This window comes from Tenebrio molitor, chromosome 9, assembly GCF_963966145.1.
Source record: "Tenebrio molitor chromosome 9, icTenMoli1.1, whole genome shotgun sequence".
Classification (NCBI taxonomy): domain Eukaryota; kingdom Metazoa; phylum Arthropoda; class Insecta; order Coleoptera; family Tenebrionidae; genus Tenebrio; species Tenebrio molitor.
This window is the reverse complement of record NC_091054.1, coordinates 11,295,774-11,322,623: the sequence shown is the minus strand read 5'-3', so window position 1 is coordinate 11,322,623 and position 26,850 is coordinate 11,295,774. Positions and strand designations below refer to the sequence as shown.

The 26,850-nt window shown below is 45.2% G+C and overlaps 11 protein-coding genes and 1 pseudogene across 16 annotated transcripts; 4 read left to right on the top strand and 8 right to left on the bottom strand.

Moving 5' to 3' along the window:
* Positions 1–5: 5 nt before the first annotated feature.
* Positions 6–5,571, bottom strand: LOC138138366 (uncharacterized). Of its 2 annotated transcripts, XM_069058274.1 has the most exons (9): positions 5,420–5,569; positions 5,209–5,370; positions 5,012–5,157; positions 4,800–4,965; positions 2,632–3,003; positions 2,361–2,576; positions 1,979–2,305; positions 1,717–1,920; positions 6–1,665 (listed from the first exon to the last, which is right to left on the bottom strand). In XM_069058274.1, the coding sequence occupies exons 1-9, from the start codon at positions 5,516–5,518 to the stop codon at positions 1,567–1,569; spliced, it is 1,791 nt and encodes a 596-aa protein (XP_068914375.1). In that variant the 5' UTR covers positions 5,519–5,569; the 3' UTR covers positions 6–1,566. The 2 variants fall into 2 exon arrangements, with proteins under 2 accessions (XP_068914375.1, XP_068914374.1); XM_069058273.1 differs by having other exon boundaries at positions 6–1,920; positions 5,420–5,571.
* On the top strand, positions 3,086–4,759 carry LOC138138377 (UDP-N-acetylhexosamine pyrophosphorylase-like protein 1 pseudogene; annotated as a pseudogene).
* A 98-nt stretch (positions 5,572–5,669) lies between the features above and the next one.
* Positions 5,670–6,222, bottom strand: levy. Its single transcript, XM_069058307.1, has 2 exons — positions 6,062–6,222; positions 5,670–5,983 (listed from the first exon to the last, which is right to left on the bottom strand). The coding sequence occupies exons 1-2, from the start codon at positions 6,162–6,164 to the stop codon at positions 5,748–5,750; spliced, it is 339 nt and encodes a 112-aa protein (XP_068914408.1). The 5' UTR covers positions 6,165–6,222; the 3' UTR covers positions 5,670–5,747.
* A 471-nt stretch (positions 6,223–6,693) lies between these two features.
* On the top strand, positions 6,694–11,886 carry LOC138138352 (uncharacterized protein CG7065-like). Of its 3 annotated transcripts, XM_069058248.1 has the most exons (8): positions 6,698–6,845; positions 7,039–7,106; positions 7,189–7,298; positions 7,779–8,087; positions 8,138–8,308; positions 8,375–8,651; positions 8,707–8,995; positions 9,054–11,886. In XM_069058248.1, the coding sequence occupies exons 3-8, from the start codon at positions 7,233–7,235 to the stop codon at positions 11,779–11,781; spliced, it is 3,840 nt and encodes a 1,279-aa protein (XP_068914349.1). In that variant the 5' UTR covers positions 6,698–6,845; positions 7,039–7,106; positions 7,189–7,232; the 3' UTR covers positions 11,782–11,886. The 3 variants fall into 3 exon arrangements, with proteins under 3 accessions (XP_068914350.1, XP_068914349.1, XP_068914348.1); XM_069058247.1 differs by lacking the exon at positions 7,039–7,106; XM_069058249.1 differs by lacking the exons at positions 7,039–7,106; positions 7,189–7,298 and having other exon boundaries at positions 6,694–6,845.
* A 111-nt stretch (positions 11,887–11,997) lies between these two features.
* On the bottom strand, positions 11,998–12,562 carry Lamtor4 (Late endosomal/lysosomal adaptor, MAPK and MTOR activator 4). Its single transcript, XM_069058309.1, has one exon. The coding sequence runs from the start codon at positions 12,412–12,414 to the stop codon at positions 12,133–12,135; it is 282 nt and encodes a 93-aa protein (XP_068914410.1). The 5' UTR covers positions 12,415–12,562; the 3' UTR covers positions 11,998–12,132.
* Positions 12,563–12,618: 56 nt separating this feature from the next.
* On the bottom strand, positions 12,619–15,451 carry Pat1 (Protein interacting with APP tail-1). Its single transcript, XM_069058281.1, has 6 exons — positions 15,182–15,451; positions 14,786–15,132; positions 14,568–14,736; positions 14,457–14,512; positions 14,060–14,395; positions 12,619–13,939 (listed from the first exon to the last, which is right to left on the bottom strand). Exons 1-6 carry the CDS (start codon positions 15,311–15,313, stop codon positions 13,270–13,272), a joined length of 1,710 nt encoding a protein of 569 aa, XP_068914382.1. The 5' UTR covers positions 15,314–15,451; the 3' UTR covers positions 12,619–13,269.
* A 56-nt stretch (positions 15,452–15,507) lies between these two features.
* LOC138138385 (type-1 angiotensin II receptor-associated protein) lies at positions 15,508–16,585 on the bottom strand. Its single transcript, XM_069058305.1, has 5 exons — positions 16,400–16,585; positions 16,205–16,351; positions 16,073–16,142; positions 15,907–16,020; positions 15,508–15,845 (listed from the first exon to the last, which is right to left on the bottom strand). Exons 1-5 carry the CDS (start codon positions 16,436–16,438, stop codon positions 15,724–15,726), a joined length of 492 nt encoding a protein of 163 aa, XP_068914406.1. The 5' UTR covers positions 16,439–16,585; the 3' UTR covers positions 15,508–15,723.
* Positions 16,586–16,683: 98 nt separating this feature from the next.
* On the bottom strand, positions 16,684–18,182 carry LOC138138382 (ribokinase-like). Of its 2 annotated transcripts, none has more exons than XM_069058299.1 (5): positions 17,877–18,182; positions 17,697–17,829; positions 17,356–17,640; positions 17,178–17,305; positions 16,684–17,121 (listed from the first exon to the last, which is right to left on the bottom strand). In XM_069058299.1, the coding sequence occupies exons 1-5, from the start codon at positions 17,927–17,929 to the stop codon at positions 16,779–16,781; spliced, it is 942 nt and encodes a 313-aa protein (XP_068914400.1). In that variant the 5' UTR covers positions 17,930–18,182; the 3' UTR covers positions 16,684–16,778. The 2 variants fall into 2 exon arrangements, with proteins under 2 accessions (XP_068914400.1, XP_068914401.1); XM_069058300.1 differs by having other exon boundaries at positions 17,882–18,182.
* Positions 18,183–18,216: 34 nt separating this feature from the next.
* Positions 18,217–19,417, top strand: LOC138138383 (uncharacterized). The gene is made up of 5 exons (XM_069058301.1): positions 18,217–18,653; positions 18,712–18,827; positions 18,879–18,960; positions 19,019–19,225; positions 19,279–19,417. The coding sequence occupies exons 1-5, from the start codon at positions 18,372–18,374 to the stop codon at positions 19,351–19,353; spliced, it is 762 nt and encodes a 253-aa protein (XP_068914402.1). The 5' UTR covers positions 18,217–18,371; the 3' UTR covers positions 19,354–19,417.
* A 137-nt stretch (positions 19,418–19,554) lies between these two features.
* On the top strand, positions 19,555–21,667 carry LOC138138379 (short-chain specific acyl-CoA dehydrogenase, mitochondrial-like). Of its 2 annotated transcripts, none has more exons than XM_069058296.1 (6): positions 19,555–19,904; positions 19,972–20,114; positions 20,164–20,422; positions 20,472–20,762; positions 20,813–20,982; positions 21,032–21,667. In XM_069058296.1, exons 1-6 carry the CDS (start codon positions 19,868–19,870, stop codon positions 21,332–21,334), a joined length of 1,203 nt encoding a protein of 400 aa, XP_068914397.1. In that variant the 5' UTR covers positions 19,555–19,867; the 3' UTR covers positions 21,335–21,667. The 2 variants fall into 2 exon arrangements, with proteins under 2 accessions (XP_068914397.1, XP_068914396.1); XM_069058295.1 differs by having other exon boundaries at positions 19,969–20,114.
* LOC138138362 (hexamerin-like) lies at positions 21,657–24,185 on the bottom strand. The gene is made up of 3 exons (XM_069058266.1): positions 23,852–24,185; positions 22,852–23,801; positions 21,657–22,803 (listed from the first exon to the last, which is right to left on the bottom strand). The coding sequence occupies exons 1-3, from the start codon at positions 23,943–23,945 to the stop codon at positions 21,748–21,750; spliced, it is 2,100 nt and encodes a 699-aa protein (XP_068914367.1). The 5' UTR covers positions 23,946–24,185; the 3' UTR covers positions 21,657–21,747.
* Positions 24,186–24,333: 148 nt separating this feature from the next.
* Sec6 (Exocyst complex component Sec6) lies at positions 24,334–26,722 on the bottom strand. Its single transcript, XM_069058265.1, has one exon. The coding sequence runs from the start codon at positions 26,583–26,585 to the stop codon at positions 24,348–24,350; it is 2,238 nt and encodes a 745-aa protein (XP_068914366.1). The 5' UTR covers positions 26,586–26,722; the 3' UTR covers positions 24,334–24,347.
* Positions 26,723–26,850: the final 128 nt, after the last annotated feature.

The following is a 26,850-nucleotide window of genomic DNA, read 5'->3' as shown; positions in this document are numbered from 1 at the left end:
TTAAAGTGTTGTAAAAAGTGTTTTTTAACGATTTTTATTTTCATATGCGCTAGGCCTTCAATAGGTTAACTGTCGTCGTCGAGGCGTGTCGATCGTTTTCAAAATAATTCACTGCCTACATCCCTTAACAGACGCAAAGAAAACTTTCGGTCGTATTTTAGAAACGGTCGACGCGCACAGAAATGAAATAAAAATTTAAAAAAATTGTGCGTGAAAACGTGTACATTTTTGTATAGAGTGTGATCTAGATGTTTGTGCCATTGTATCCGGGATTATTTCTCTTTTTTTTTATAAACGACTAATCAGACTAACAGACGGTAATGAGGAGAGAGCAAGTTTGTACATATGTCTTGCCACACACAAGCAGGGTACACTTTCGGTTGGCAGGACGTGAAATTCCCTAAACAATCAACAAGTGTGCCAAATAGAGTAATCAAAAGTAACCGAGGCGACGTTGGCAAACCTGACGACCGATTCGGTACCCCGCATTGATGATAACAAGAGATGAACAATCACTAGCATCAGTGTTTAGGACAGCAATATAGTTGTTTTCGTGTCTAGTAATTAGGGGCGGGGGTCGGGGAGTGTCCGCTAGCTAAGCGCATTCAAATTGGACGTTCGGCCGATACTTAATAAATTGGACGGACGCCCCCGACTCCGCCCGCATTCTATGAATACACATTTTTGTAATTTTTATAATTTTTTAGCACTTTGTACGACAAACAAATCAGTATTGTTGGGTTCTAATGCAAACTTCTCAACAGTTTCGCTGAAAATTTGACGGATAAGTCAGTGCAAGTGTTAGATACGTAGTCGTAGGTAAATATGTCGTCGATACTGTAATCTTTTAGAGTATGTATTCTTCCATTTTAGGGCGCCTTTTGCGCGAACTCCGAGCCCTTGGTTCGGCAAAAGGTCGAGTAATTTTATAAGTCGTTGTGTAAGCTTGCATTGACTTGAAGCGACCACGAGGAGACAATCAATGTTTTTTGGATGTTTTTTTTGATCTGGTTCTTGACGCGAACGAGCGTCCGCTGATATCGAAAAATCTCGTTCAGTTATTATTTTTCGATAAGCGTTTTTTTGTCGTGATAGAATTGTTGTGATAGCAAGGAAATTGTTGGGAAATTTGTGTTCGACGCTGAACAGGTGTTGTTCGATTACTTTCGTTAGTATTTTCATCGTTTTTTTTTTGTTTTCCAAAACTGAGTTGACGGAATGAGTGTGCAACTTAATGCAAAAAAAAAATCAATACAAACTGAAAGTACGGTATTCTAAATAAAATTAGTAGGTTGGAAACATGTATCACAGATAGGAGAAAAAACTATTAACTTGGTATCGTCTCATCGAGTCATGCAGTAATTGTGAATGTATAGCAATTATTCAGACAGACAAAAAAATAATAGATATTGATTACCTCTTTAAGTTAGTTTTAAGTTATTAGATGTCAATGTTGTACATATTGCATTAAAGTCACGTTTATAGACTCAACAAATCTATATTTTTTTACTTCACCACACCGTTTACACATTATTTGTTGAAACAATAACAGACGCTAGATCCCCACTAACGAGTTTTGATCCCGTGCAGGATTTCCACCAAGTTCTGACTGACCTTTTTCCCATGTAATTTCCTTGTTAACGCTTCAAAATCAGCACTCTCGATCTGAAACATCAAAAATCTAAGACACCGACTCAAAATAACCGAACACTCAACCTCGTGACACGGATCGCTTTTACGATCGGGCAATTGCGAACAATATTCCGGGGCCAACAGCCGTTCGCACACGGCGCACACACCGCAGAACGTCTTGAAATCCATGACGTCATCGTCGCACCACCCGATCAAATCACGGAAGTACTTCCGTTGTTGATCCGACATGGCTTTGCCCATCATGAGATCGAGCGCCCTCTGGATTTCCTACCGTATAATTCGTGTCGATGTTAAGTTTATTTGTCAATAAAAAAACACAACATACTGCTCCACTGATTTTTCTTTCGCCGTTCGATTCGATCTCACTGTCCATCTTGAACTTGTTGAAGATGCAATTGTACAGCAACTTCCGGGGACTCGACAGGCTCACGTGATTCTGAATGTAGTACAAGGGAGTCATACTTTCGAGAGTCCGGCTGTCTAACGGCAACTCGAATCGTGCGCTGGAGCGAGTAAAAATGCGTGGCAAAGACAACCAGAGGTCGGTGTTGACGGGGGGCAGTTTTAGTTCGTTCTGCACCCTGATCAAAGCTTCACAGTTGGTTTTGTCCTTCGGGATGGTCTTCATAGCTTCCTCCAGTGCTTTGCGTCTCTGAAAATAATAATAAAACAAAACAGTTTTTCAATTGACTCGACCGATTTCTCACTTTGTGATTGAATTCGTTATCGATTATTTCTTCGTTAAGTTCGCGTCGCAACTGCTTCAGGATTTCGGCGTCCAGGTACGAGTCGATTTCCCAGCATTTCGACGGTCTCGCTGAATTCTTGCCTTTATCGATTGTGTCTGGCGCTTCGTCTAGTGACAGGGGAACTAGAGAGGGGCGAGCGCTAGCATTGTGAGAATCGGGTCCGATTGTAGCCACCTATCGATCGTCGCAGTTATCTTAGATCGCATCGAACGAGAAATTATGTAATAACCTGTGTTTCTGGGTCGAGTGAAGTCTGAAAAGCCGGCGGGCCCCTAGACTCGTCACGTTTCTTCCTTCTCTTCTTTCCGCGCCGTTTGACGAACTCATCTTCTACTTCTTCCTCCTCGTCGGGCTTCTTCTCTTCGTGTTTATCCTTCACCGGTGGAACTTCTTCGACTTCTTTGGGCTTCTTCTTGAGGGCCTTGACCGAATTCGGGGTCGGGGACCTCGATAGGTTCGCGCTGGTCAACAAGTGCGTCGGCGACTTGCCTTTCGGACTGTTGTTGTTCTCCTCGGGACTCCCGACCCTCGTGGGCACTCTCTGTATCCTTATGATGGGTGGTTCTTGCAAGGACGAACTGCCGTACCAGGACAATGTTTCCTGTCAACACGAAACGTCAACATTCAGTCAGCTGATTTTGACAGCGACATTTGACAGCTGTCAAAATGTTGTGCTGGCGTGTCTGCGTGTCTGGTAATCATTTGAATTAATCCGGTGACACGATGGCAAATTTGGAAAAAATTAAAAGAAAATTGTCACATATCAATCAGGTGCACTTGTTACGTTTTTACGACAGTTTCAGCGATGAAGAAAAAGAGAATTTTTTGCAACACCTGGAAAGTTTGAACCTGGACGGGTCGACGAAATTATTCCAGCAAGCCAAAAATGCCCTGAACGAAAGCAACGAAATAACCGACATGAAGCCGGTCCCACCGGCGCAGTTCGAGTCCGAGGAAGGTTGCGAGAGTGAGACGCTGGAGAAGTACAGGAGGAAGGGCTTGGAAGCTGTCGGAGCTGGTGAGGTCGGTGTTTTGCTAATGGCCGGCGGGCAAGGCACCAGATTAGGCGTCACTTATCCCAAAGGCATGTACAATGTCGGTTTACCGTCGGGCAAAACTCTGTTCCAAATTCAAGCGGAGCGCATCCGAAGAGTCCAACATTTGGCCAAGAAACACACCGGCAAGTCTGGTAAAGTGACGTGGTACGTGATGACCAGCGGCCCCACCGACGTGATGACCGATACATTCCTAAAATCGCACAATTTTTTCGGCCTGAATGCCGACGACGTTGTCCAATTCAAGCAAGGCCTGCTGCCTTGTTTCGACTTTGACGGTAAAATCATCCTGGAGGCCCCAAATCTGGTAGCTCAAGCACCTGACGGCAACGGCGGCATCTACCGGGCGTTGAAGTCAAACGGCATCCTGGACGACATGAAGAAGCGGGGCGTCAAGTACATCCACGCCCACAGCGTCGACAACATTCTGACCAAAATCGCCGATCCCGTCTTCATAGGCTACTGCGTGGACAAAGGCAGCGATTGCGGGGCCAAAGTTGTGAAGAAAGCGGGGCCGACGGAGCCGGTGGGTGTGGTGTGCCAGATCAACGGCCGCTTCCAGGTCGTAGAGTACAGCGAAATCTCCGAAGAAAAGGCACACTTGCGCGACGAAGAAGGCAATCTCGTTTACAACGCCGGCAGCATCTGCAACCACTTCTTCACCACAAGTTTTCTCAAGAGGGTGAGTGACGAGTTCGAAGGGGAGCTGAAGTTGCACGTGGCGAAGAAAAAAATTCCTTACGTCGACGATCAGGGAAGAACGGTAAAACCAGGACAACCCAACGGGATTAAAATTGAAAAGTTCGTGTTCGACGTGTTTCAATTCAGTGATAGATTCGTCACGTGGGAAGTGCCTCGAGAAAGCGAGTTCAGTGCGATGAAGAATTCCGACAGTGCCGGCAAAGATTGCCCTTCGACAGCTCGACAAGATTTACTGACTTTGCACAGGAAGTACGTCGAAGCGGCGGGGGGCGTGGTCGCCTGCGAGGAGGTCGAAGTTTCGCCCCTCCTCTCGTACGCAGGGGAGGATCTCGAAAGCAGAGTCAACGGGAAAGTATTCACAGAATCTACAGTGCTCCTGGCAGAAGAGGAAATCGTCATGAATGGTGATTGACGTCGTCAGTCACAAAAAGACTGGTCCGTCCCCACCAACGTATCAACACGGCGAAAATGCATTTTCTACTTAATTTGTAAATATTCAAACACTTTAAACATTCACTTTGTAAATAAACTGTAGACCAAGTACCGCTAATTAATTCGTACTGTACTGCATTATGAATAAACGTGTTTCCAATTTTTTCACATGGAATGTTATTTGTACGTGTTTACGCGATCTGTTCACCTGACTGTGGCTCCGCCTGAGGTCCAAGATTAAAAGTGTTTTCTCGCGAATTTGATTGGTGGGGAGGGGATCGGGTGTGACACACCTTCTGGATCCGGACGCTCTGGTTGCGGCGCTGGCGAGAGTGGGCGCGGGAGTTAAGGGTCTAGAGTCCGTCTCTGTGTACCTGCAAAGAACGTTACAACGAAGCTTCGAAATTACGGCCCTGTTACCGTCTGAACAATTCTTCGGGAACGCTGTCGAGGGTTTTCATTTGATTATGTTTGTGAGTGTTTTTGTCGTCGGATTGACACTGTTCCAAACCGGCTCTGATCGCCTCGATCTCTTCGGCCAACAACACATTTTTTCCTTCATTAGCCTGCAAGATTTGTTTAAAGAAGATATTTCATTTATTATCCGATTATGTCACCCAAGAGTCCTTCGCTTTCTTCAGCCGTTCTTTAGCTTCGTTGTCGGTCGGATGGTTGCACAACAGAGAGCAGCCGTACGGGTAGGGATTGTACAGACCCGCGAAAGGCTTGAGAACAAAGGGCGCAGGCCTGGCGATCGCTCGTAATTGAATCGTTGGTACCTTGGAGAAGAACCGATTACGGGACTCGTTTACAACAAAGATCGATTACCTTGGCTCTTCTGTAGATCTTCTTCGTGGGACTTGCTATTAGCCCAGTTCTGGAGGTGCGACTCATTTTACTAAGTACTTGGTAACAAGATGGAAACATTTCATTGATTTAATAAAGCTATTGACTCTCACCTAACCACCCAAAAGGTGAATGACGCATCACCTTGCCCATCAAACATGTTGCTGCACCATCGATCTTTTGTCACGCAACATTGAACATATACTTTGGCAACAAAAAAACATACAGAATGTCTAATTAGAACTAGTGCTTTTATTTAATTTATTAATGCAAGAATTACAGCTGATGCAACTATAAAATTAAAGTTCTTTTAATGCTCGTCCTCGTAACCGTCCGGGAGAGCGTTAGCGTGGGGGTTATGGAACAAAGAGTGGTTACCATCGCCCCATGGGAACCTCTTAGAACGAATTCTAAGGTACTCATATTTGATAAAAGGTGGTCGCTCGTGGGGATGGTTCTGATGGTCCAAGTAACAGTTCACGGCGCAGAGACCAATTGCCGGGAATGCGACGAAGAGAGTCAAATTCTTCCAAGTTTTGAAGCCTCCTACAACAGGACGGCACGTTATGTAACACACCTAACCTGCATCATGTACGAAGAAAAAAATTCAGTCAAGTGACATACCCTCATGGCCACCGGAGACAGCTGATGGCCCTCGAACCTGAGCGGCCCTTCGGGCTGAGGTTTGCAGATATCTCCGAACCGAATGATTGATGAGTGCAGCCATTTTTATTTTCTTGTGACGTCTTGCACTGGAGGTTTTGACAGTTCGATAAATAAAATCGGACGTACCAACCGTCACGACCTAGACAATGTTGTGTTTTTTCGTTCGGAAGAACCAAGAACATGGCACAAGAAAATAAAGTTCAGTTTGGATCTGATGCAGACACGGAAAAACAAGAGGCGATGGCGTTCATGCGTGAACGCTATTTATATTTACTCTCCAGTCTTTGTGGTAAGCGTTTGTGTTTTTTCACCGTTTTATTTACCAATTGAAATTAGTTACAGGCGAAGGAGACTGCAACATTGCCATGTGCGAAAATACAAACGTCAAATGCCAAATCAAGGCTTTCGATTCAAATTTTGAAAATATCATCGTCGAGAACTTGATAACGCCGATGCCCGTACCGATTAACAAAGCGATTTTGCGCACGAGTGATATAATTTCCATGCAGTTTAACTGTGATTATACCAGATTATTAAAATAAATTTATTCCGATTATTATTTTATTGTAGGGATATTGAGTCCTGTCACGTTGGCGATGTTGGCATTATCCCACTAAATAAACAAATGTCATTGAGAGAGGTATGGCATCTTTAGGAAAAATTACATTTCCTACCTTAAATTGTACAAATTGACGAGGGCAAAGCCACCGCGTGGACTCTAAAGACTCTCAACAACTGCCAGGTGAGCTCGGAACACGTCTTTTTCCGTAATTTTACAGGCAGCACGACGAAAATATGTCGCTCATATTATCGATAAATTTGTTCTTTCCTGTACAGTTTTCTTTTATTTTATTAAAATAATTTGTTTTTGTCCCATTTTGCAATGCAATTGTTGCAAATGACTCGATGGTTCATTGATTTTTCAAATAAATTAGAGCACCGATCGATGGAAGGTCATCTTGTGTTGTGCTTGTGGCGGCAAATTTGAATTTTGAAAATTACGGTAAGTTTACCTTAGACCAAAATCAAAAATAAAACTGGAGACTAAACAGGGCAGTTATTGATGTCAGCATTTTCTTTTACAGACAAGTGATTTAGTTAAGAAGTGTTTGTAGTGTGAAATTGTGATATGGAACCCATCGCGCCGGGCACCGAAGACGAACCTCCCGTTAATTTTTCAGCATCCACTAAACAGGTAAAAATGTAGTAAAATTAAATTGTTGTCTATTTGGGTATTTGCCTCTTTCGATCGTTGATCGGCGTTCAGGTAAGTATTGTGATTATGCCCGCGGCCAGCGTTCCATTGGAATTATTTCCAATTCCAATCATTCCACAATTTTCCTTATCAAAGCGCGCTTTTTGTGGGTGATCTGTGGCTTGTTCTGTCTTCGATTCACTTTCCACGGTTGTGGCATTTCGCTACAATTGTATTTTAGTGCGTGTACGTGCCAAAAAAAAAAAACCTGCTCCGACTTAATTTCTTTATTTTTTTCAACAAACTTTGTTGAAAATATCAAAAGAAGTTAACGAAACACTTGATTTATACAAAAAGACTATTGATGATTTTGTTGTTTAATAAAATAAAGTATTGATTTTTTCTATGACAAGGCTCTTTATTAATTGCTAAATTTCCACCTGAAAATTTGTACAACCGTCTGAAGTGCGGATTTTTCAGGAGAAGGAACGGGAACGGTTGCTTTCGGTGAAAGCTGTGTTGCCGAACGGCAAGTATGGCAACGTTTTTGAATTTAAATACATCAACGGGACAGAGCATTGGTACTGTAATGCTTGCGCTTGTCCCGTCATGGGTTGGGTGTTCCATCACGAAACGGGAAAGCGACATACCATGGCGCTGGGCAACCAAAGTCAAGACAGGTTTCCCTCGGTGCAAGAAGTCGAGGAAACGCCCAGCATACAGATCGCTCCCGGGGAACCGGTGCCTCCAGGATTCGAGGGACAGATTGAGAAGGTCGCCCTAATACAGGTAGAACGAGCTTCAAAAAACGTTAGCCGGTTTTCAGAATGATTTTTTAGGAGAGGTTGGACGTGTTCAACGTGGGGCCCTTGGTGGCCCTCGAGTATTTACTGGAATTACGGGACTACGACACAAGTAAGGAACCCACGTATCTGTGCATTTTGTGCGACAAAAAGGGCGACCCAAGAACCGTGTTAACTCACTTGGCGAGTTACAAACACATTTTGCAGGTAGACAGACCCGAGGCCCGAGTTTTTCACATTTCGCACTTATTACGTGTTCCGAATTTTTTTCAGTATTTACAAAAACACTTTCCGACATGTTACCGCGGCCTGGCCCCGTACATGACCAAACAGTACAAAAGAAACTGGCAAATAGCACTTCACGAGATCGCCGAAGCCATCGAGAAAAAATTCGGACGTCTGAAACCGTTACCGGTCGAGGCGGACAAATACGAGAAAGATCCCGTCCATTATCTGGAATTGATCGCCAAGGGACGTCACTTTAGCGAGTTGTCGGGTTACACCTTCGAGGAGTTGATCAACAAGGACGAGCTGACGAAGGTTCATGACGGTGAGAGGACGAGAGGATCCGAGGGCGAAGTGATCGATGGTCGATGTTTTTCCAGATGAGATCGACAAGTTTGCTTATAACAAGTCGAATTTGCCGCAAACGGCCCAGCGGAAGAAGAGTCCTTCACCTCCGGTGGTCGCCAATCCGATCAAGAAGATCAAAGTGGGGACTCCGGCGGCGGCTTCGGCGGCAGGGAGCAGGAGGAGGTCGCTGTCGAGCGTGTCGAGCATCACGAGTAGCGATCTGAGCGACTACGACGAACCCAAGGAAAAGAGACCCCACAGGAGGTCGAGGTCGAGGTCGCCCTACAGGAACAGGAGCAGGAGCCCTCCCTACAGCAGGAGGTAAAAAATTGTTTCGGTAACGTCGAAGATTTCTCATTTTGTGTTAATTCTGGCGCAGGTACGAGCGAAGATCGCCCCCGAGGAAGGAACCGGCTTATTTCAGACGAGACGAGCGAGACCGAAGCTTGATGCCTTGGGAGAAGTCGAACTATCGCCGCCCCAAAAACGAGCTTCCCCCCAAAAACAAGTTGGACAAGATGGACGAGTTCAAGAAATTGTGCAAGGCGATCGACAACGACATGGAGCGGGTGTTGAAACAACACAAGAAGAATCCGGAAAAGCACCCTCAATACAACGACGAATGGAAAAAGTTCTGGAACAAGCGCTACAAGGAACTCCAAGCCGAGGCGAAGGACGTCTCCACTCACGATTTCAAACCGGAGTGGATCGAGTTCTGGAACAAGCGCATGATAGATCTCCACCAGGAGGAAGTCAAGGTGAAGAAGGACGCACTCAGGAAGCGTCTGGGCTTGCCGGAGGAACCCGCCCCGATCTGTTTCAAAATAATGGGAAAGAAGAAGTTCGAACCTAACAAGAACAGTCCGGCGGGGAACAAACCGGTGCCCCCGTCGGCGCTCCCCGACAACGATCCCGAAGTGATCGTAATAGATGATAGAGATGACGAGAGTAAGGGCTCGAGGAGGTCGCACAGTCCGTGGGAGGAGGAACCCGTAGCCAGGGTGAGTTCGAGACTGTCGAGAGACAAGAGCAGGGACCGGGAGAGGAGCTCTAGAGACAGATCGGTCAGGAGTCCCAGACGTGTTGAACGCGATAGATTCAGCAGAAGTCCCAGAGAACGTCTGGACAGGAGTCCGCGAGAACTCCGACTGGAGCGCGGTTCCAGAGAGAGGAGCCGAGAGCGAGAGTACAAACTCAAATCGAAGGAATACAGACCGCGAGAGAGGATCAGGATAGTGAGCGAGCTGCCTTGGGAGCGGGAACGTAGCAAATCCTACAGGAACGAGATGGCCAGTTACTACAAGCCGCCGGCCGTGATGCGAGACGTGACTCGAGAGCCTGTGCTGTCGCCGCCCACCGCTGCACCGACAGTAGAAGAAGAAGACGACGGAGAGATCAACGTGGTCGCTGTTTTGAGACTGTTGACGGCTCTCGAAGAAAAACTGGGATCGTTGGGTCCGAAAGTGATCGATCTGCTCGCCCAAGCTCTAGCCATGGAGAAGAACGAAGCCAACAGCTCCGAGAATCTTTTGGATAACGAGATCAACTGCGTCATGTTCGAAACGGTGAAGGAAAAGCTGAAAGGACAACTGTTGGCCGGTCTGGTCGAACCGATACAAGAGAAAGCGTTCAAGAACGCCATCAAGAAGACCGCCAGTTTGATACACGCGGCGGGAGAGAGGAAAAAAGAAAAGGAGAAGAACCAACCGAAAGTCGATCCGGTGAAGGTTCCAGGTGTGGGGACAGTGGACAAGGCCGCCATCGCCAGACAAATCGCGAGCGCTCTGGTTCTGCAAGGAAAAACTGACGTCACCCAAGCGGAACTGGAACAGTTGATAAACGCGGTGGTGGGAATGGCGGAAGCATCGCGCAATTCCAACAAACCCATCACCACTGCAAATTTTCTCGAACAGATCACCAAAGCCGGAACCTCCAAGGAGAAGAGTCCCCCGCCTAAAGAAGTGAAACCTTCGATTCCAGCAATTCCCGAACCCGAACCTGTAAAGAGTCCCGAGAAGTCCACCGCCAACAAGGACATGGAGGGACTGTCCGATTCCGACCTGCAGACGCTCTTGCAGAATTTCAAGGACTTGTCGACCGAAGAACAACACGGTCTGATCAACTACTTGAAGAAGTTGGAAGCGCGAGAACCCGAACGGGTGGAGCGTCTACGAAAATTCGTCAATCTCGGGAGCAGCAGCCAGACCAAGAGCGAAAAACCGCTTCCGGAAGAGAAGAAACAGTCGGGTCGAGAGAGTCCATTTTCGAACAGGTTGGGCAGCGTGAATCCGAGCGTGGAAGAGAACAAACGATTCGAACCCACGAAAAAGAAGGACCATTTCGAGGAGATCAAGATGCCGCTCGATTCCGACGAGGAAGATTACACGTTCGAAGACGTGGTGAAGGCGGCGTCGAAAAACGTCAAACAAAAAGAACTTGAGAAGGAGAGGGAGATCGTAGAGGAGAGCATGAAATTCGATTCGAAGAAAGAAGAGTTGAATCTGGACGACACCAAAGCGATCATTTCGTCGATCATGAGCAACATCAACAAGACGGCGGACGCTTCCCAAGGGGGCCTGTTGGGTTTGGGGCAAAGCCTGAGCTCGGCGGAGTTCGCCAAAACGTTGAACAGTCTTCCCGTCAACATGGCGAATCTTGCCAATATCGTGGGTAGCGTTCAGAATATGACCAACAAAGCGGCGGCGAATAACGCGCCGGTCAAGTCGAGTGGTGCTTACGAGATTCAGCAAGCGGGCGGTAACGTCCGAAGTGATTTCGGTTCGTACGGTGCGCCCCCGCTAGATCCGAACAGACAATTCCAGGGACAAAACTTCCCACCAGGTAGGCCCAACGTGTCGTACGGTGTTAATTACGGACAAAATCCGTATCAATCGAGACCGAACGTTACTTATCCGCTCGACAAAGCTAAAGTGACTTACCCGAATTACGCGATCTACGGACAGGGCAGTCAGACGCAGGATAGGTTCAACGAGGGGGCGAGACAGGGAAACGAGCAGAGACGGCCGAATAATCAGCAAGGATTTGCCGGGGCCAATCAGTACGGAAATAACGTTAACAGAAATAATAACTATAACAATAGGTGGTAGACTTGAGTGTTTGTATGGTGATTAATTTAAGGCTTGCTTTATTTTTTATGTTAATTTGAGATGCAACAAATCGAATACGTTAATAAATTTTAATTATTAAAAAAAGCCTGAGCGTTTCTGGCAATCAGAGCTGGGTCGACGGTTCCGTATGCAAAATTGCAATTTGACGTTTGTCGAAAACGTCGTGACAAAATAATACGAATAAAAAGACGTACATATTTACAAAAGTTTATTCCCAAGTATTCAACAGAATGTACAAATGATAAAGAGAAAAGCAAATGGCCCCGAACAAGATGACCATTTGCATGTATTTCATGCTGGTGCAATACAAAATAATATCCATTTTCAAATTCACGATGGGACATTCGAATTGTCGCTGATCAACGTCTTCTTCACCACGTGCACCTTACGGTTGGACAAGCAAACAATGTAACAGTGTTTGTCGTAAGTGATGGACAATTTCTTGAAGCCTTCTTCGGGAAATGCGGCTCTATCCACTTGCGACGTTAGATTTATCAGTCCCATAATAATCACGGCTGACTTTTCGTCGTTTTCCAAATCACCCGACGAGGACAATACGGCCCCTTCTTCGTTCAAAAGTAAATAACCTGTTTGGCCCGGGACTCGATCCATTGTACACCGTAACCAAATGAATGGCGACACGAGACCGTACACATGAAAATTCGCAACTTACTGTCTCAAAACTCTCAATTCGACCGGTCTGTCGTTATTTTCATGTTAGCTTCTTGCAGTCGTGATCAGATGACAAACGTCATCTTTTGACAGTTCCCGTTGATACGAATTGCCATCGGATCGAAAGCGAAATGAAACGAACTGTTTGATCATTTGGAGATATAATTGTTGTTGTGTAACAAAAGAATGATAAACTGCTGTACTTATTGTAAAAATATCAATCACAATCTAATAACAAAATAAAATATTAAACTTGAAAAATACGATTAATATGAAATTCGATTGATGAGTAAATTAATCTAAGTCGTTACGATAAAATGCTAAATATAGCTTTATAACCAAGGAGGCTGCGCGTCCCTAAATCAACCAATTCTATGCGTGATTGTTTTTAAAGTTCTGCCATTGGCTGACGCAGATCGGCTGTTCGGTGAAGGCCTCCGACATCTACTGCATTTAAATTTAAAGTGACATGTCCCATTATTTAATATAAAAGAAAAAAACAAACACTGGTCCGAATCCGACAAAAACTAAACGAAAAAAAAAAAAACTCGATAATACTGGAAATTAAAAGCACCTAAAAGAAGACATTTGTTACCCTTTTTGGTGTGAGCCTCACGTCAGGGAATGTCCTAATAATATCACAGATTTTTCTTGACAGCATTGCTGGTTTAAAGACGCGGAATAAAAAATCATGTCGAAAAAATAATAAAAAAATAACAACAAAACAAAAATGGGACAAAATGCGACGAAGATTGGCAGCACTGTTTGATTTTGTTAACACTAAATGACTAGATTTCAGCACATGCTCAAAAATTTTTCGATAATCTCTTTGAGCGGTAAAATCTCCTCGACGTGGACCGGCGGTTTGGTCTGCGCCCTCAGAAGACTCCAATCGCGCATTTTCAACGTGTACAAGATGACATTGGACTGATCGCACAATTTCGAATACACATTGATCAGGCCCCGGTAGTCGTACTCGAAACCCGAATAAGTCTCGCCGAACAAGTTCAAATTGATCTCCATCGATCTCATGTAGAGTTTTTCGGCGTCGTGATGCCGCTTCATGTGGTAGTTGTACAACGAGGCCAGATGGCCGATGCTGAGCCCCACCTCGTAGTCGGCGCTGCCCAACAGTTCCTCTTTGATCGCGATCGCCTTCAAGTGCATCTTCTCGGCTTGTTCGTACTGGCGCATGCTCTGGTAGAGGCGCCCCAAGTTGCCGTAGTGTTTTGCCGTTTGGACGTTCTTCTCGCCGAAGGCTTTGCGCGACAGTTCCAACGCCGTCTGGTGCAGATCTTCGGCCTCGGCCAGGAATTTCTCTTGCAGCTGGGAGTTGTTGCCTTCGCTCATGTCCAGCGCGATTTCTTCGAGGATCAGTGCCTTGACCCGCTTCGCCGACGCCAACATCAGGTGGTGGCTGGGCAGTATTCGCTCCATCAGGCGAATGGACCGATCCGCGTTCTCCCTGAAAACATTAAAACAAAAAGAAAACATCAACTCCCCAGCTGACATTTCCTAGTTTACGTTGCGCATCACGGACGGCCGTGATAATTTATTGGTAACAACAGACAGTTGCAACAATTACCTCGCGGCGTAGAACCTTCCAGAGCTGTATTCGTTGACGTACAACGCGTAAGCCATATCCTCGTGAGCTAACGCAAGATGGATATTATTTTTTTCAAAAACTTCCATTCGAATCTGGAGAGACCTTTCGTAAACCTTGACGCTTTCCTGGATCGAATCGAAATTCAAAAGATAAAATCCGTAATCCAGGAGTGTGTCGGAAAAGTGGGGGTGTCCGTCGATCTCGAAGACTTCCGACGCTAAATTGACCGCTTGTCGAATCAAGAGCCCCGCTTGATTGAAACGGCGCTTGACGACGCAGGCCCGGGAGGCTTGTCTCAACACTTCGATAACAATTCTGAAGAAAACGGATTTCTTGAGTGGGGAGGGTGAGTCGGGTTTAGTACGCGTTCTCTTACCTAGATGGCAGTTTATCGTTGAGTAAGACTAGTGCTTTTTTGGACCACGCAAACGACTGGAAAATGACGAGTCTCGTTATTGAACAGCAAACACGCAGAACGAACCTTTACCTCATCGTATTCGCTGCGATGAAAATAGAGAGTTGAAAAATTGGCATAGAGTCCGGCTAAGTTAGGTAATGCATCCAGTTTGTTCAATTGTTTGATGACCTTTTGCGCGGAATTGAACGTGTTTTCGGCCGCCTTAAACTCGCAGTAAATCGTTTCGGCGTAAATTCGCCTGGAATTCACTCATGTAATGTTGCATAAAACAACTGTCGGAAAAATACTTGTGGTAGCATTCGAGACATTTCTTGAGGATGTCGACCGTCTGCGCTTGTTTCTTGCACAACTCCTCAGTTATTGTCAAAATTTTGATGCTGTAGTCGTACCAGCCCCCTTCATTGAAAAAACTCCCAGTCTGTATGCCCAAGCTGATCGCTTTGAGCGGATTTTTTTGCACATACTTAGTAAAGTCCTGGATCAACTCGTCGGGAACGTTCGTTCCGTGATTGATCAAACCTTGAAAACTCTTCAACAGCTTCACGCGTTTATGTTTTATGGTCAACATTCGAATGAAAACTTCCAGTTCGCTGAATTCGACAGCAAGAAGGCACGACCGTTTCTCGAGGAACATCTGAAGCGATTCGGTTGTTGTCTGGGTTTTGGTCAAGGGCAATACTTACGGTGTAGTAGAAATCGAAGAGGACATTGTCAGGCAAGGACCTGAATTCTTTTTTACAAAATTTACACACTGTAACGCAATCTTTGACAGCCGCTTTGACGCAAATGTCGTACAGCGACGGCGGACTTTTCATTTTCGAGACTAAATTCTCCACGATCGGAAACAATATTGTACTACTTTTAATTTGCTGATCACAACATTAACGAGCAGCTGATAACAACACCAAAAAACATTGACCAGCTGAGGAATACAAACACGACAGATTTCTGAATTATCGATTTGAAACTTAAAAATTCAACAGCGACATCTCACGGTCATCGAAAAACGTTATGTTATTACACGATTTTATTATCATATATATTAAATTACAAATCTTACAAATAGCGTAAGAAAACAAAATTATTACATAAGAATAATTACAATTTTATACAATCTCATGTAAACAACGTTGACTTTTTATCTGACACATTAACAAAGTAAACAACTAGTAAATGGTACTTATGTGAATAACTTTGATTACTGCTTTAGTTTGTTATTGGTCATTTATATCTGTTGGGCATTAGCAAAATCATATGCTCCCCCTTGTGAAGTTTGTGGGACGTTTCTGTCAATATCTTCATAACTAGACTGCTGAGGACTAGCCCCAAAAAATCCCGACAAAGCTCCTGGAAGCACAAGAGTCATAATAAAAACAAGCACTGATGACACCTTATGAAATTATTGTACCATTGGTACCTGTCCTTTCTTCAAGATTTTTTATTAAAACTACAGTACTGAATGGCCGTATGATTAAATGTAAAATGCACATGGCAGCAGAAAATTTTTCTCTTGCCAAAATTGCTAAAAAACAAATTTATATTTGTGACACAAAATGATAAATTGCCAGTGTTACCTGAAGATGGATAGCACATGACCAACAACAGGATATCTAAGAATATGGAAACCCCATTTACCACAATGGCCTGCAGTTGAAACAAAATTACAATAACATTACTCAATGACTCATCTTAGTTTTTTTTTTTACCAGTTGAACTGGTTCCTCACTCTGGGGCTGATATATACTCCACACTAGGAAAAGTATTAGAAAGAAGTTATAAAATAAAAAGGCCGACGTGCTCCAAAATCCCATGGAACTGAGGGCGATAAAAATAAAATGTGTTAGAAATATCACCTGAAACAATTCAGTGAAACATTGACTTGACACGATTTCCGTACTCACTTTCAAATTAAGATTTCTAATGGGCGGTAAGGCAGGCATTTCGTTAAACAACAATGTATTTTACAACGAAATAAATTGAAAGATAATCCAAAATAAACTTATCACTCTGACATTTCAAACGTCAAATCTGTCAAAATCACGTCAAAAGACAAAACTGTTTGGACGATACCAACCTGTCAAAAATAAACAACGTCAACCAGTGACTGTAAGCAATTAAATTTAATAATCGATGTTGGTTTTACAATTAGTGCCCGGTACGGTGAACATGTAAATCTAATTGAAGGTACAGTTTTCGAGAATTTATTTCAAAACCAACTCCATATTGTTAAAAGTAATATAACCAGTTTTAAACTTAACGGCGCCATAACTTGACGTTTTTTTAACGAGTTAAGAACACGGCTTTCAAGCACTTCTCCAAAATCTCTCGTCCGGAAAAGCTTTTTTGCGTCCCCGGTCTTGTAACGCTGTCCGCGGCAATATAACACGCACTTTCGATCATCTTCTCTATTGAAAGATTCTTGTAATTGGCTAAAAAAAAAGCGAACGCTCCAACAAAAGCGTCGCCCGCCCCAGTTGAATCAATGCAGTTAACGGAGGGACTTGTATGGTATACAGATTCAGGAGATGATTTTTCCAAGTACAGTGCCCCCTTGTCTCCCAAAGTTAGAACGACACTGTTGCATCCTTTTTTTATGAGGTCTTGCGCGGCCAGTTTGGCCTCCCTAAAGTATTTCCGTTTATTACAATTTTGAGATCACAAAAAAATCAAAATTTTTACGCCAAACTAGTAACCGGTAGGCCCGTGAATACGCTGGCTTCGGTTTCGTTGACGCAAAAAATTGTCGGCAGAGTGAGCAGTCGCCGGTCATATTCGTCCAAAGCGGGGGCCGCGTTTAAAATGGATATCTGAAATGAAATAAAATCAAATGATCTCAGACACTTGGGGCAACACTTACTCCTCTGCACAATTGTAGAGCTTTGATGGCGACTTCAGGAGAAGTTTCAAGTTGCAACACCAATACACCAGCGCCACTGATGTCATGTCTGGCCTCGTCCAAGTCCTCGACGTTTAGATATTCGTTAGCCCCCGCCACCACGACAATCTGGTTGTCACCAGTGTCAGAAACGGTGATTTGCGCTATTCCGCTTGTCGCGTCGGCCGTTTTTTGAATATACTTTGTTTCTACTTTTTCGGTTTTCAGATTGGCAATGTACTGATCACCCCACAAGTCATCACCCACCTACAAATTCAAAAAAGTACCATACGTATATTTTTACTGATGGGTACAATGTGTACTCTCGCAACTAGGATCGTTCTGCCACCGAGTTTTGCCGCCGCCACGCACTGATTGGCTCCTTTTCCACCAAAATTCGTCATGAATTTGGTGCCGTGTATGGTTTCTCCCGGTTGTGGCAAGCGAGGGGCATAGCTAAGAGCCAATTTATGACTTGTGCCACAAATAATCGGTATAATTACCTTACAAAATCGATCATGCAAGAACCCACCACGACAATATTTTTAGACGTCATCTTAACAAGACTAAAATGACACTGTTATCTATGTTATCAGAGAGTGACCTTTTAAGTTCAAGAGATGACTCGATTATTTTCAAGCGTTGTTTAATCGAAATCGAAGCGTCTTTTTGCGGGCACGGATAAATTTCGTGCTCGATGGAAAAGTATCGAACAGAGTGCGACGACTTAACCTTCAATATCAGCGAACATCGACACTCGTAAATTCGAGTGAACAACAATCCAAACAAATAACTCAAATTTGTAAGAACTTATTGTTCATATTGAGTTTATTATTACGCGAATCGATTTGTTATTTTGCGGTTTTGCATCCATTTTTTTTTTAATTTCGCAGCGCCTCCTGCCGGTCGACTTGATAATTTAATTTTTCCTTCTGTCATTCTCGTCCGTCACAAACCTAACCTCACAGTTTATTTATTTTTCCTGACAAGTATGAATCATGGCTAAATTTTTTGGAACAATAATAATCGCGGTTTTGATATTTTGCATACAGCGTACGGACACCAGTGGTATTTGTATTAACGACAATCCGTGCCTTTGCGAGCTGAGCGAGTACAGCAGTCTTGACATTACGTACGCGACGCATAACAAAAAAAATAATAACACGTTTGTGGAAGATACCGACCCGAGCGGCATCACTTTTTATTTTTATGGTTGCAGCGATGGGCACTTTGACCCCGCCGCCCATCACATCAACAGCACAACCAAACTCACCGGTTCAGTAATTGCACACAAAGATTGATGAGAGTTCGTAAGAGCTACAGTTTTACCGTTTTCAGTTGATACGTTCAAATGAAACTTTTGCTGAGGTATTGGGAAGCAGCAGTGACATACATTTTGAGGCGGTCAAAGACGTAAAAGACACTTACCAACTAATCTACAGTCATGGGGAAAAGTGAGGTTAGGATAAGCAGTTGTACTTTGAAATTTATTGCTCACTTTCTAGGGTGATCGCTAATGTTTACTTAATGTGCGAAAATTTGGACCAACCGTACATCAAAGTTTTATCCAATAAGGATGAACCAGTTGTGAGATACTTTAAAATATAACCAAAACGATAAGTTTTTGTATTGATACATTTTGCAGGTTCTTGCTTTTAACACCCCTTCTGCCTGCATCCAGACCCACCGTCATGGCCTGAGCGGCGGTTCTGTCCTTTTGATAATTTTTTTCATCGCGTTTGGGGTCTATTTCGTCGGGGGAATAGCGATTTTGTATTTCATGAGAGGCGCGAGGGGCCTGGAAGCAATCCCGAATATAGATTTCTGGAGAGGATTGCCTGGATTAGTCAAAGTATCTGTCTTATCATCATTTCATTTCCTCCATTCTAAACAAATCTGTTCCAGGATGGCTTGATCTTTCTGTTCAGTGGTTGTAATGCAAGCTCCATTACGACTCCAGAAACTTACGATAGAATTTAATGTTTCGTTTAGGTTGTATTTGTGACTGAATATTTTTTTTGTTTGAATAAATTTATAAAATAAAGTTATATTAATTAAATCTCATGTCACATGATCCTCCCGACTTGACATGTAAACAAAGCGAACGCCGCGCCCTCTTCGGTGGACGTCTGTCTCCGGGGATACTCAACGGTGACGTCACTGAGTTGACTTAACACTTAAGTCGTTCGTTAATAATGCCATATTAGCATTTTTACTAATCATGGTTCTGTGGCACACTAAATGATGACCTTGTGCTTGGACACGAGCTTGTTGATCGGGTGGCAAACAGTAGATAATTTTCCTCAAACAAAAATAGATTAAATTGTGAAGTAGTTTCGATAATAATAATTATTTAATCTTTGGATAATTGCAGTGATAACAATGAATCTCAACAGTTGAATTATTTCACTGGATCAATGTAATTCAGTGGAAATTGCCGGGGGTAATCGCTGATTGGTTTGTCGACGAAAATAAAATTTAATTAAGCGTTACGATGCCAATTCGAAGATTGTCCAAACGATTATTTAAAGGTGAGACAACATTTACTTTCGAAATGTTAGGTTAATTAACTCCGTGACCGTCAAACTTTTCCAGCAGTACCCAACATTCGACGATTCAGTTTACACAGACTGTCCGACGAGCACCTGGTCCTGCAAAAAACTTGTCGAAGTTTTGCGGAAAACGAACTGAAACCGATCGCCGCTCAATTGGACAAAGAACACAAATTTCCGACGAAACAAGTGATACAAGATTGTTGTAGAAATTTAAATAATCATGCACAAATTCTAGATACAGCAACTGGGCCAACTCGGATTGTTGGCCATTAACGTGTCGGAGAAATATGGGGGCTCCGGTCAGGACAGTTTGGCTATGGCCGTGGCGGTCGAGGAGATCGCGCGAGGATGCGGGGGCACCGGGGCCATCGTCTCCATCCACAATTGCCTCTACACGAATTTGTTGGAGCGAGTGGGCAGCCACGACCAGAAGGAGAAGTTTCTGCGCCCTTTCACGAGGGGGACCTTGGGTTGCTTCGCGTTGAGCGAACCCGGTACGTGAGAGTCGACTAGCACGAAACGTGTACGAGACGGTTGTTTCAGACGCTGGGAGCGACGTGAGCGCCATGTCGACGACGGCCACGTTAGACGGCGAGTGTTACGTCTTGAACGGGACGAAATCGTGGGTCACCAACGGCCCAGAAGGCAAAGCGGCTGTGGTTTTCGCAACAGTCGACAAGAACCTAAAACACAAAGGGATCACCGCGTTCGTGGTGCCTCTACCCTCGGAGGGTCTCTCCCTGGGCAAGAAAGAAGATAAACTGGGAATTCGGGCGTCGCCTACTTGCAACCTGATCATGGAAAATGTGAGAATCCCTCGGAGCAACGTGCTAGGTGAGCTCCCCCGAGTGCCTAAAACTTGAAACGATCGACGTGATTTTCAGGTGAAATCGGAGACGGTTTCACGATCGCCATGACTCAGTTGGACAACGCCAGAGTGGGAATCGCAGCACAGGCGCTCGGCATAGCTCAGGCGGCTCTAGAAGTCGCGGTCTCGTACGCCGGTCAGAGAAAATCGTTCGGACAACCGATCAATCAGTTCCAGGCGGTCAAAGTGAGAGAGATGTCGACGTTTCATGTTGGTTTTGACGCTGTCGTTGCAGTTACGTTTGGCCGACATGGCTATCAAACTGGAAGCGGCGCGTCTGCTCGTCTGGAGGGCGGCGGTTGAATGCGATCAGCCCGGGCGCTCCACGAAGGAGTCTTCAATGGCTAAACTGGCGGCGAGCGAAGCAGCGACTTTTGTGACGCACGGGGCGATACAGATTCTGGGCGGAATGGGCTACGTTAGTGACATGCCCGCCGAGAGACATTACAGGGATGCTAGGATTACGGAAATTTATGCGGGGGTGAATGACATCCAGAGGCTGCTCATTGGAGATACGGTCATTAAGGAGTACCAGTAAATTCTCCTATACTTTTAAATGCTGCAGGATGACAGGTGAAGAATTTTGATGAAATCAAATTCCATCAGAGGGCGTTGTTGTCGTTAAGTGAGGTTATTTTGCGCTCTTTATCTATGATTTTCCGTTTAAATGTGTAATGGTGTAATGTAACATTTCATGTATGTACGACTATTTTATGCTCCCAAATTATTACAAGTGAGCCGAATTTTATATTTTTGTAATTCTATAACCGTTCTAAACACGCTGCCATAATATTTCAAAAAGTAGGGTTATGTCATCGAGCCAATTAATGTTATCGCAATAGTTAATAAAAACCACAAAAGACTTGCAAAATATTGTTTTTTCAATTGTAATTTCTCCAGTTGAAATATTTAATAAAGACAAAAAACATTTGCGTAATATTCTGCGCACATTCACGGTTCATTTTGAGCTTGCGAGGAATTCAAGTCGTCGAGATTTTTGTGGTAGATGACAACATCCTGGAGTCGGGAGTTGGGCACTTTGAACTCTGAACTGACAATCTGTCTGTCAAACGGAAACCCGAAAGCATAATTGTCAATGTAATTCATTCCGGTACCAACTCGATGGAAGTAGTAGTTCTGTTGGACCTCCTGTCTTCCTGGTGCTCGATAAGGATTGATGATGACATAAATTTGGAATACTTGACCTTCAGGTTTACCCTTCGGCAACAACAGCCTGTTGGGAAAGCCATAGAAAGCTTCGCTGGAATCCAGTTGGAATTCTTCGACACCGTCGATCGCCCCCAAGATTTTCTTGTACAACTCTTTGTAAGTAGTACGATCGGGGACGTACCAATAAAACTGCCTCGAGTTGCGCTCGATCACATTTTGCCCAGCTTGAAACTTGTATCTGAACACATCCAACTCCACAAAATTGACTCTGTTTTCGTCGATGCTCAAGACCCTTCCGTACTCGTCGTGTTTTGGACCTAAGTAGATTCGGACAACTGCGTCGTTTACTTTGTCCGAATTCACAGAAATTCTGTACGTGAAAGGTTTGTGGTTGAGGCGCTGCTGGCGCACTTTAACCTTAAACGAATCTTTTTCGGGATCGGAGTAGTAGACGGCGTTGCTAACGTCCGAATCAAAGCTGTCGAAATACGTAAACAACCGATCAAAATCGATTTTCTCGATCTTCACCCCGGGGAAGTACAATTCGGTGTAAGTGTAAGGCGGCAGGTAGATCTTGTACTGGGTGAAGTACAAACAAATGCGTTTGTACAACTGGTAGAAAGCTGGGTCCCTCTGGGCAGTTTCGAAGTGTTCGAGAGCCGAAGGTACCACTTTGTACTTGTCCAAAGGCTGGTAGGAGTAGCCTAGAAGGTGACGGGCGTAGACTTGCCAAGGGCCGTAGAATCGTTGATGAACCGAGTCAGGATTTGACTCTACAACATTACCCAACAAGTCGATCTGGTCGGAAGAGAACAAGTCGACCATTTTTCCACTCTCCTGGAATCAACCGTCGCAAACAAGGGACAACCAAGAGCGACAACTCACCGTTAAGAGGAACCCCGAGTCGATGGAGTTACGGAAGCGACTCTCCAGGTCTCGCACTTTGGTGTAGGCGTAGCCGTAGCGACTCTTGAACGTCCAGGACTGACCGTAATTGTAGAAAGTTTCAGTGAGACGAGCGTAATTTGGTCTGTTGGGGAAGGACAAACCGTTCGGGTACCGAAGCGAAGAGTAGTACCCATACTTGAAGGGCTCTTCGTAGTTGAAAAATTCGATCTCTCCGAGACCGTTCGACAAACGCTCCAGGTAGTACCTGGCCAAGAGTTGTTGGTACAGATAGTAGTACTGCTCCCCGCGTCTGTCGTTCTTCAGCTTGAACTCATCTCCATCCATCCAGAAGGGGTAGTAGATGTTGCAGTAGTAATAGAACGAGTTCAACCCCACATCCTCCAAATAGTACGACAGCGACTGTTCTTTGTTGAGGTTCAAGTAATACCCAGAGTAGTTGGCGTAGATCGTATACACCTGTCCTTCCCCCTTGTCCGCCTGTTTGTATCGTTGCGCCTTCTCTACATCCTCACCGTTGAAAAAATAAAACGGATAGACCTCGTAGATCGGGGGCAGGATAAAATTGAAAGTGTCCTCGCGGTGGACCAAAGCAGTCGACAACGCGTACAAGAAGAGTCCTTCGTTGACGTCACTCCTGGCCCAGACTGCCGTTTTGTAAAGGGTGTCGAAGTCGCGAGCGTAGTAGAACAATTTGAAGAGAGCGATGGCCTGTTGCAGGTGGTGATGGTAAAAAACGGAGAAGATTTCACCTCTGGGCAACAGTCCCTGCTTGTACAAAGACACGAACTGCTTAACTGCCGAAGAGTTTGTATAGGCGTCGATGTTGCCCTCGATCGAATACACTTTGCCGTGGTCTTTGTCGGGCTGGTTGACGTGCTCGAAGAGGTGGAGGATGTCGCGTTGGCGCTCCAGGAATATCTTGTCAGCTAAGTAACACGCTTAGTACCTACTGTGGAAAGTATTGCGTAGTACTTACACAGCTTGAATTTGCGCTGGCCGACACCGTACTCTTCTTGCACCGCCCGGATAGTGCCAAAGAGACACGCGACTAACAAGAGTACCAACTTCATGGCGCTGAAGACGATTTTGTGAATGGGAACGTTCTTTTTATATTGCACGGGTTGGTGAACTATCTCACCGTGATACCCTCTCTGTTATCTTGTTTACCACAATTACATTCTAATTGATGTATTTTTAAAGCAGTACTACAAGTCCTTTTCTCTGATTGATTTGTTATTATTGTCTCGTAAAATTGTTAAAAATAAGTTTACAATCACATCGGAAGAAAAATGAACTCGACAAATCGGGGGAGTATTCGAGATCGTCGTTGGCAAACTTTTCCAATCGTTTTTCGATAAAGATTGCGCAAAGCAATTAAAATCTGGCCATGATTTTTTTTTTGTGCAAACGACGGTGGAATCTTTGGTAAATGTGGATGCACGATTGAAACGCTTGTCGCTTGGGTAGAGTTATTAATTATTGAAAACATTGAGATTGACAAGTTTGGGAAAAACTAACGTTCTGAAGACACTGCTTTGGTGCGCGGGGATTTTGGGCTTCGGCAAGTGCGCCACTTTATCGCGGATGTCGGACCTGGCCAGGTCCCCTCTCAAGCTCAACAGACGCAACAAGTGGTCTTCGCCGATGTCGGGATACTTCTCGACGATCCGGTGCAACTCGAAGGACAACATGTCGTCGTCGCTCTTCAACACTTCTGACAACAAAACGACGGTCTCGAACGGATCCTCGCCTTCCAGACTGCACAAAGTGTCCATCAACTTCCCCAACTGCTTGGACTCCTTGACGATTTTCGCGGCGGCTTGGACGGCCTCGTCGTAGGTCTTGAACGACACCTTCTTCGACAGCAGAGCGGTGAGGTAGCGTTTGGAAACGGACGAGCGCGCCTGGTGGACGACGTACTTGTAATTGGGCTCGCTCAGCCGGTTGTAGTCTTGGAAGTAGTCGTCGAGAGTCGCGCAGATGGTGTCGACGGGGATCGTCGTGCCCAGCCAGCGCGCCGTGAACAGTTCGTCGAAGTGCTTGTCCAAGTCCAGGAACAACTCTTCGAGCAGGAAGTCGCCGGCGTCGTTCCTCAACTGGATGAACGTCGATCTCAGCTTGTTGAAGTTCTCTCCGAGAGCCGCAGGGGACGCGGGACTCCAATACTGCTTCTCCAGTTGGGACCCCAGGTCGACCAGTTGCAAGCAGTTGTTGACGATCGTGATCATGTACTGGGTGAAGTACGGCACTTGCTTTCTGTCTTCGAAATATTTGTTCTTGAAGTCGACCACGGCTTTGCGATAGGAGTCGCCGTAAGCGACGACTTGCTCGATGCTCAAGACCAGCACTTTGCACGTCATCTCGTCGCTTATCGTTTTGGAGACTTGCAGATTCTGGTCGATCATTTGGAATATAATGATGGGGGCGGCCGTTCGCGAGTAGTTTATCGAGTCCGAGTTGGGTTCCGTATTGGAGCGCCACTCTTGCTCCTCCGAGTTCAGAGTGTTCCTCATCCAGTCGACGTAATTCGTTTCGATGTTCTTCAAGTAGTCGCCGTCCAAGCGCTCCATCACTGCCGGAGGCAGCAGCGGCCCCAGATCCTTCGTGAATTCGACCAAATCGGGGTGTCCGAGAAGTTCGGTTCCGCGGTAGGTCTTCGACACCCACGACAGCATGGTCACGTACTCGTTGCCTTCGATCCCGTTCTGGACCAGTTCTTGCAGGTGCCGAGACAAGCAATGGTGGTACATTTGTATGTATTTGTCGATGATTTCGTAACGAGGGGGAAAACACGGCACGCACAGCGTTTTCACCACTCGCAAGTCCTCGAGGATCAGTTGGCGCGTCAGCTCTAAATACCGGATGAGCCAGTGTTTGTCGTCTTCTCTTTCGTCCACTTGCGTCCCTTCGATTCTCGTGGCTACCGATTTTTCCAACACCTCGAACGCCATTTCTTTCCACTTTTTGGGACGCCCCGGAGGCAAAAACCCCGTTTGTTTGCCTTGTTTCAAAGTCTCCTGGTCGGTCTTCTCTTCCCGTTCGATGATTCGAAGAGCTGTGACGATCACCGTCGGTTCCTTCCTCACCGTGTTGAGAGTCCGCGACAGGATCAACCTCAACTGTTTTTCCAACAAGTTGGATAGCGTTTCGACGTCGGCAAAGTACGCCTTCAGCATCGACTTGTCGTGTGGCGATTGATTCGGTAATTTATGCAACTCGTAGAGCAAGTCGTCGCGGGAATTCTCCAAGTCCCTCAAACACTGATGCGTGTGCAGCAGCTTCCCCTCGTTGATCCACTGTTTGGTCTTCTCCACGCTCTCGGGCACGGTAAAAATGTGTTTCAGATTTTCTCTAGCTGTGACGTATTGCGAATGCCGCATGTTTTCCTCGCGAACTTGACTCAGCCTGTTGTACAACGCTGGGACTTGAGCGAACAATCCGCACATTTTTTTGAAGCTGCCGTCGATCTCTCGCACGTCTTCGAGGCAACAGTGTAACTGGTTGAGACCGACGCGCACCCCGTCGAGTTGCTGCTGCATTGCTGATTTGAGAAGCGCCTCCACAGAGTTCTTCTTACGCGTGAGTCTCCGCTTGATTTGATCCACTTTTTCCAGCTGGCCCGGTCTCTGGAACATGTTGATTACGTGAGCGGTCGCCGAGGCTTTCGACGTCGCTTCCAGTTCTCGCATATTTAGTTTTACGTCTGCCATCGTCACAATTTACAGTCGTGTTTATGTCGGGGGCGTAGATGTCATCGACCCTAACCTTAACTGTCAAATTTGACAGATGACTTGAACAACATTTCACGCAAAAAAAATGTATTTCAGGGAATTCGAGCTCGAAGCCGGGACAAGAATGCGATAAATCGAACTTTTGGGGATGGAACGGGCGAGGTCCTCATAAATTGTAGCAAACAGGTCGTCGAACTTTGAAGAAAACTGGATTATCGACTTGCCCCCTCCTACTAGCATCGGT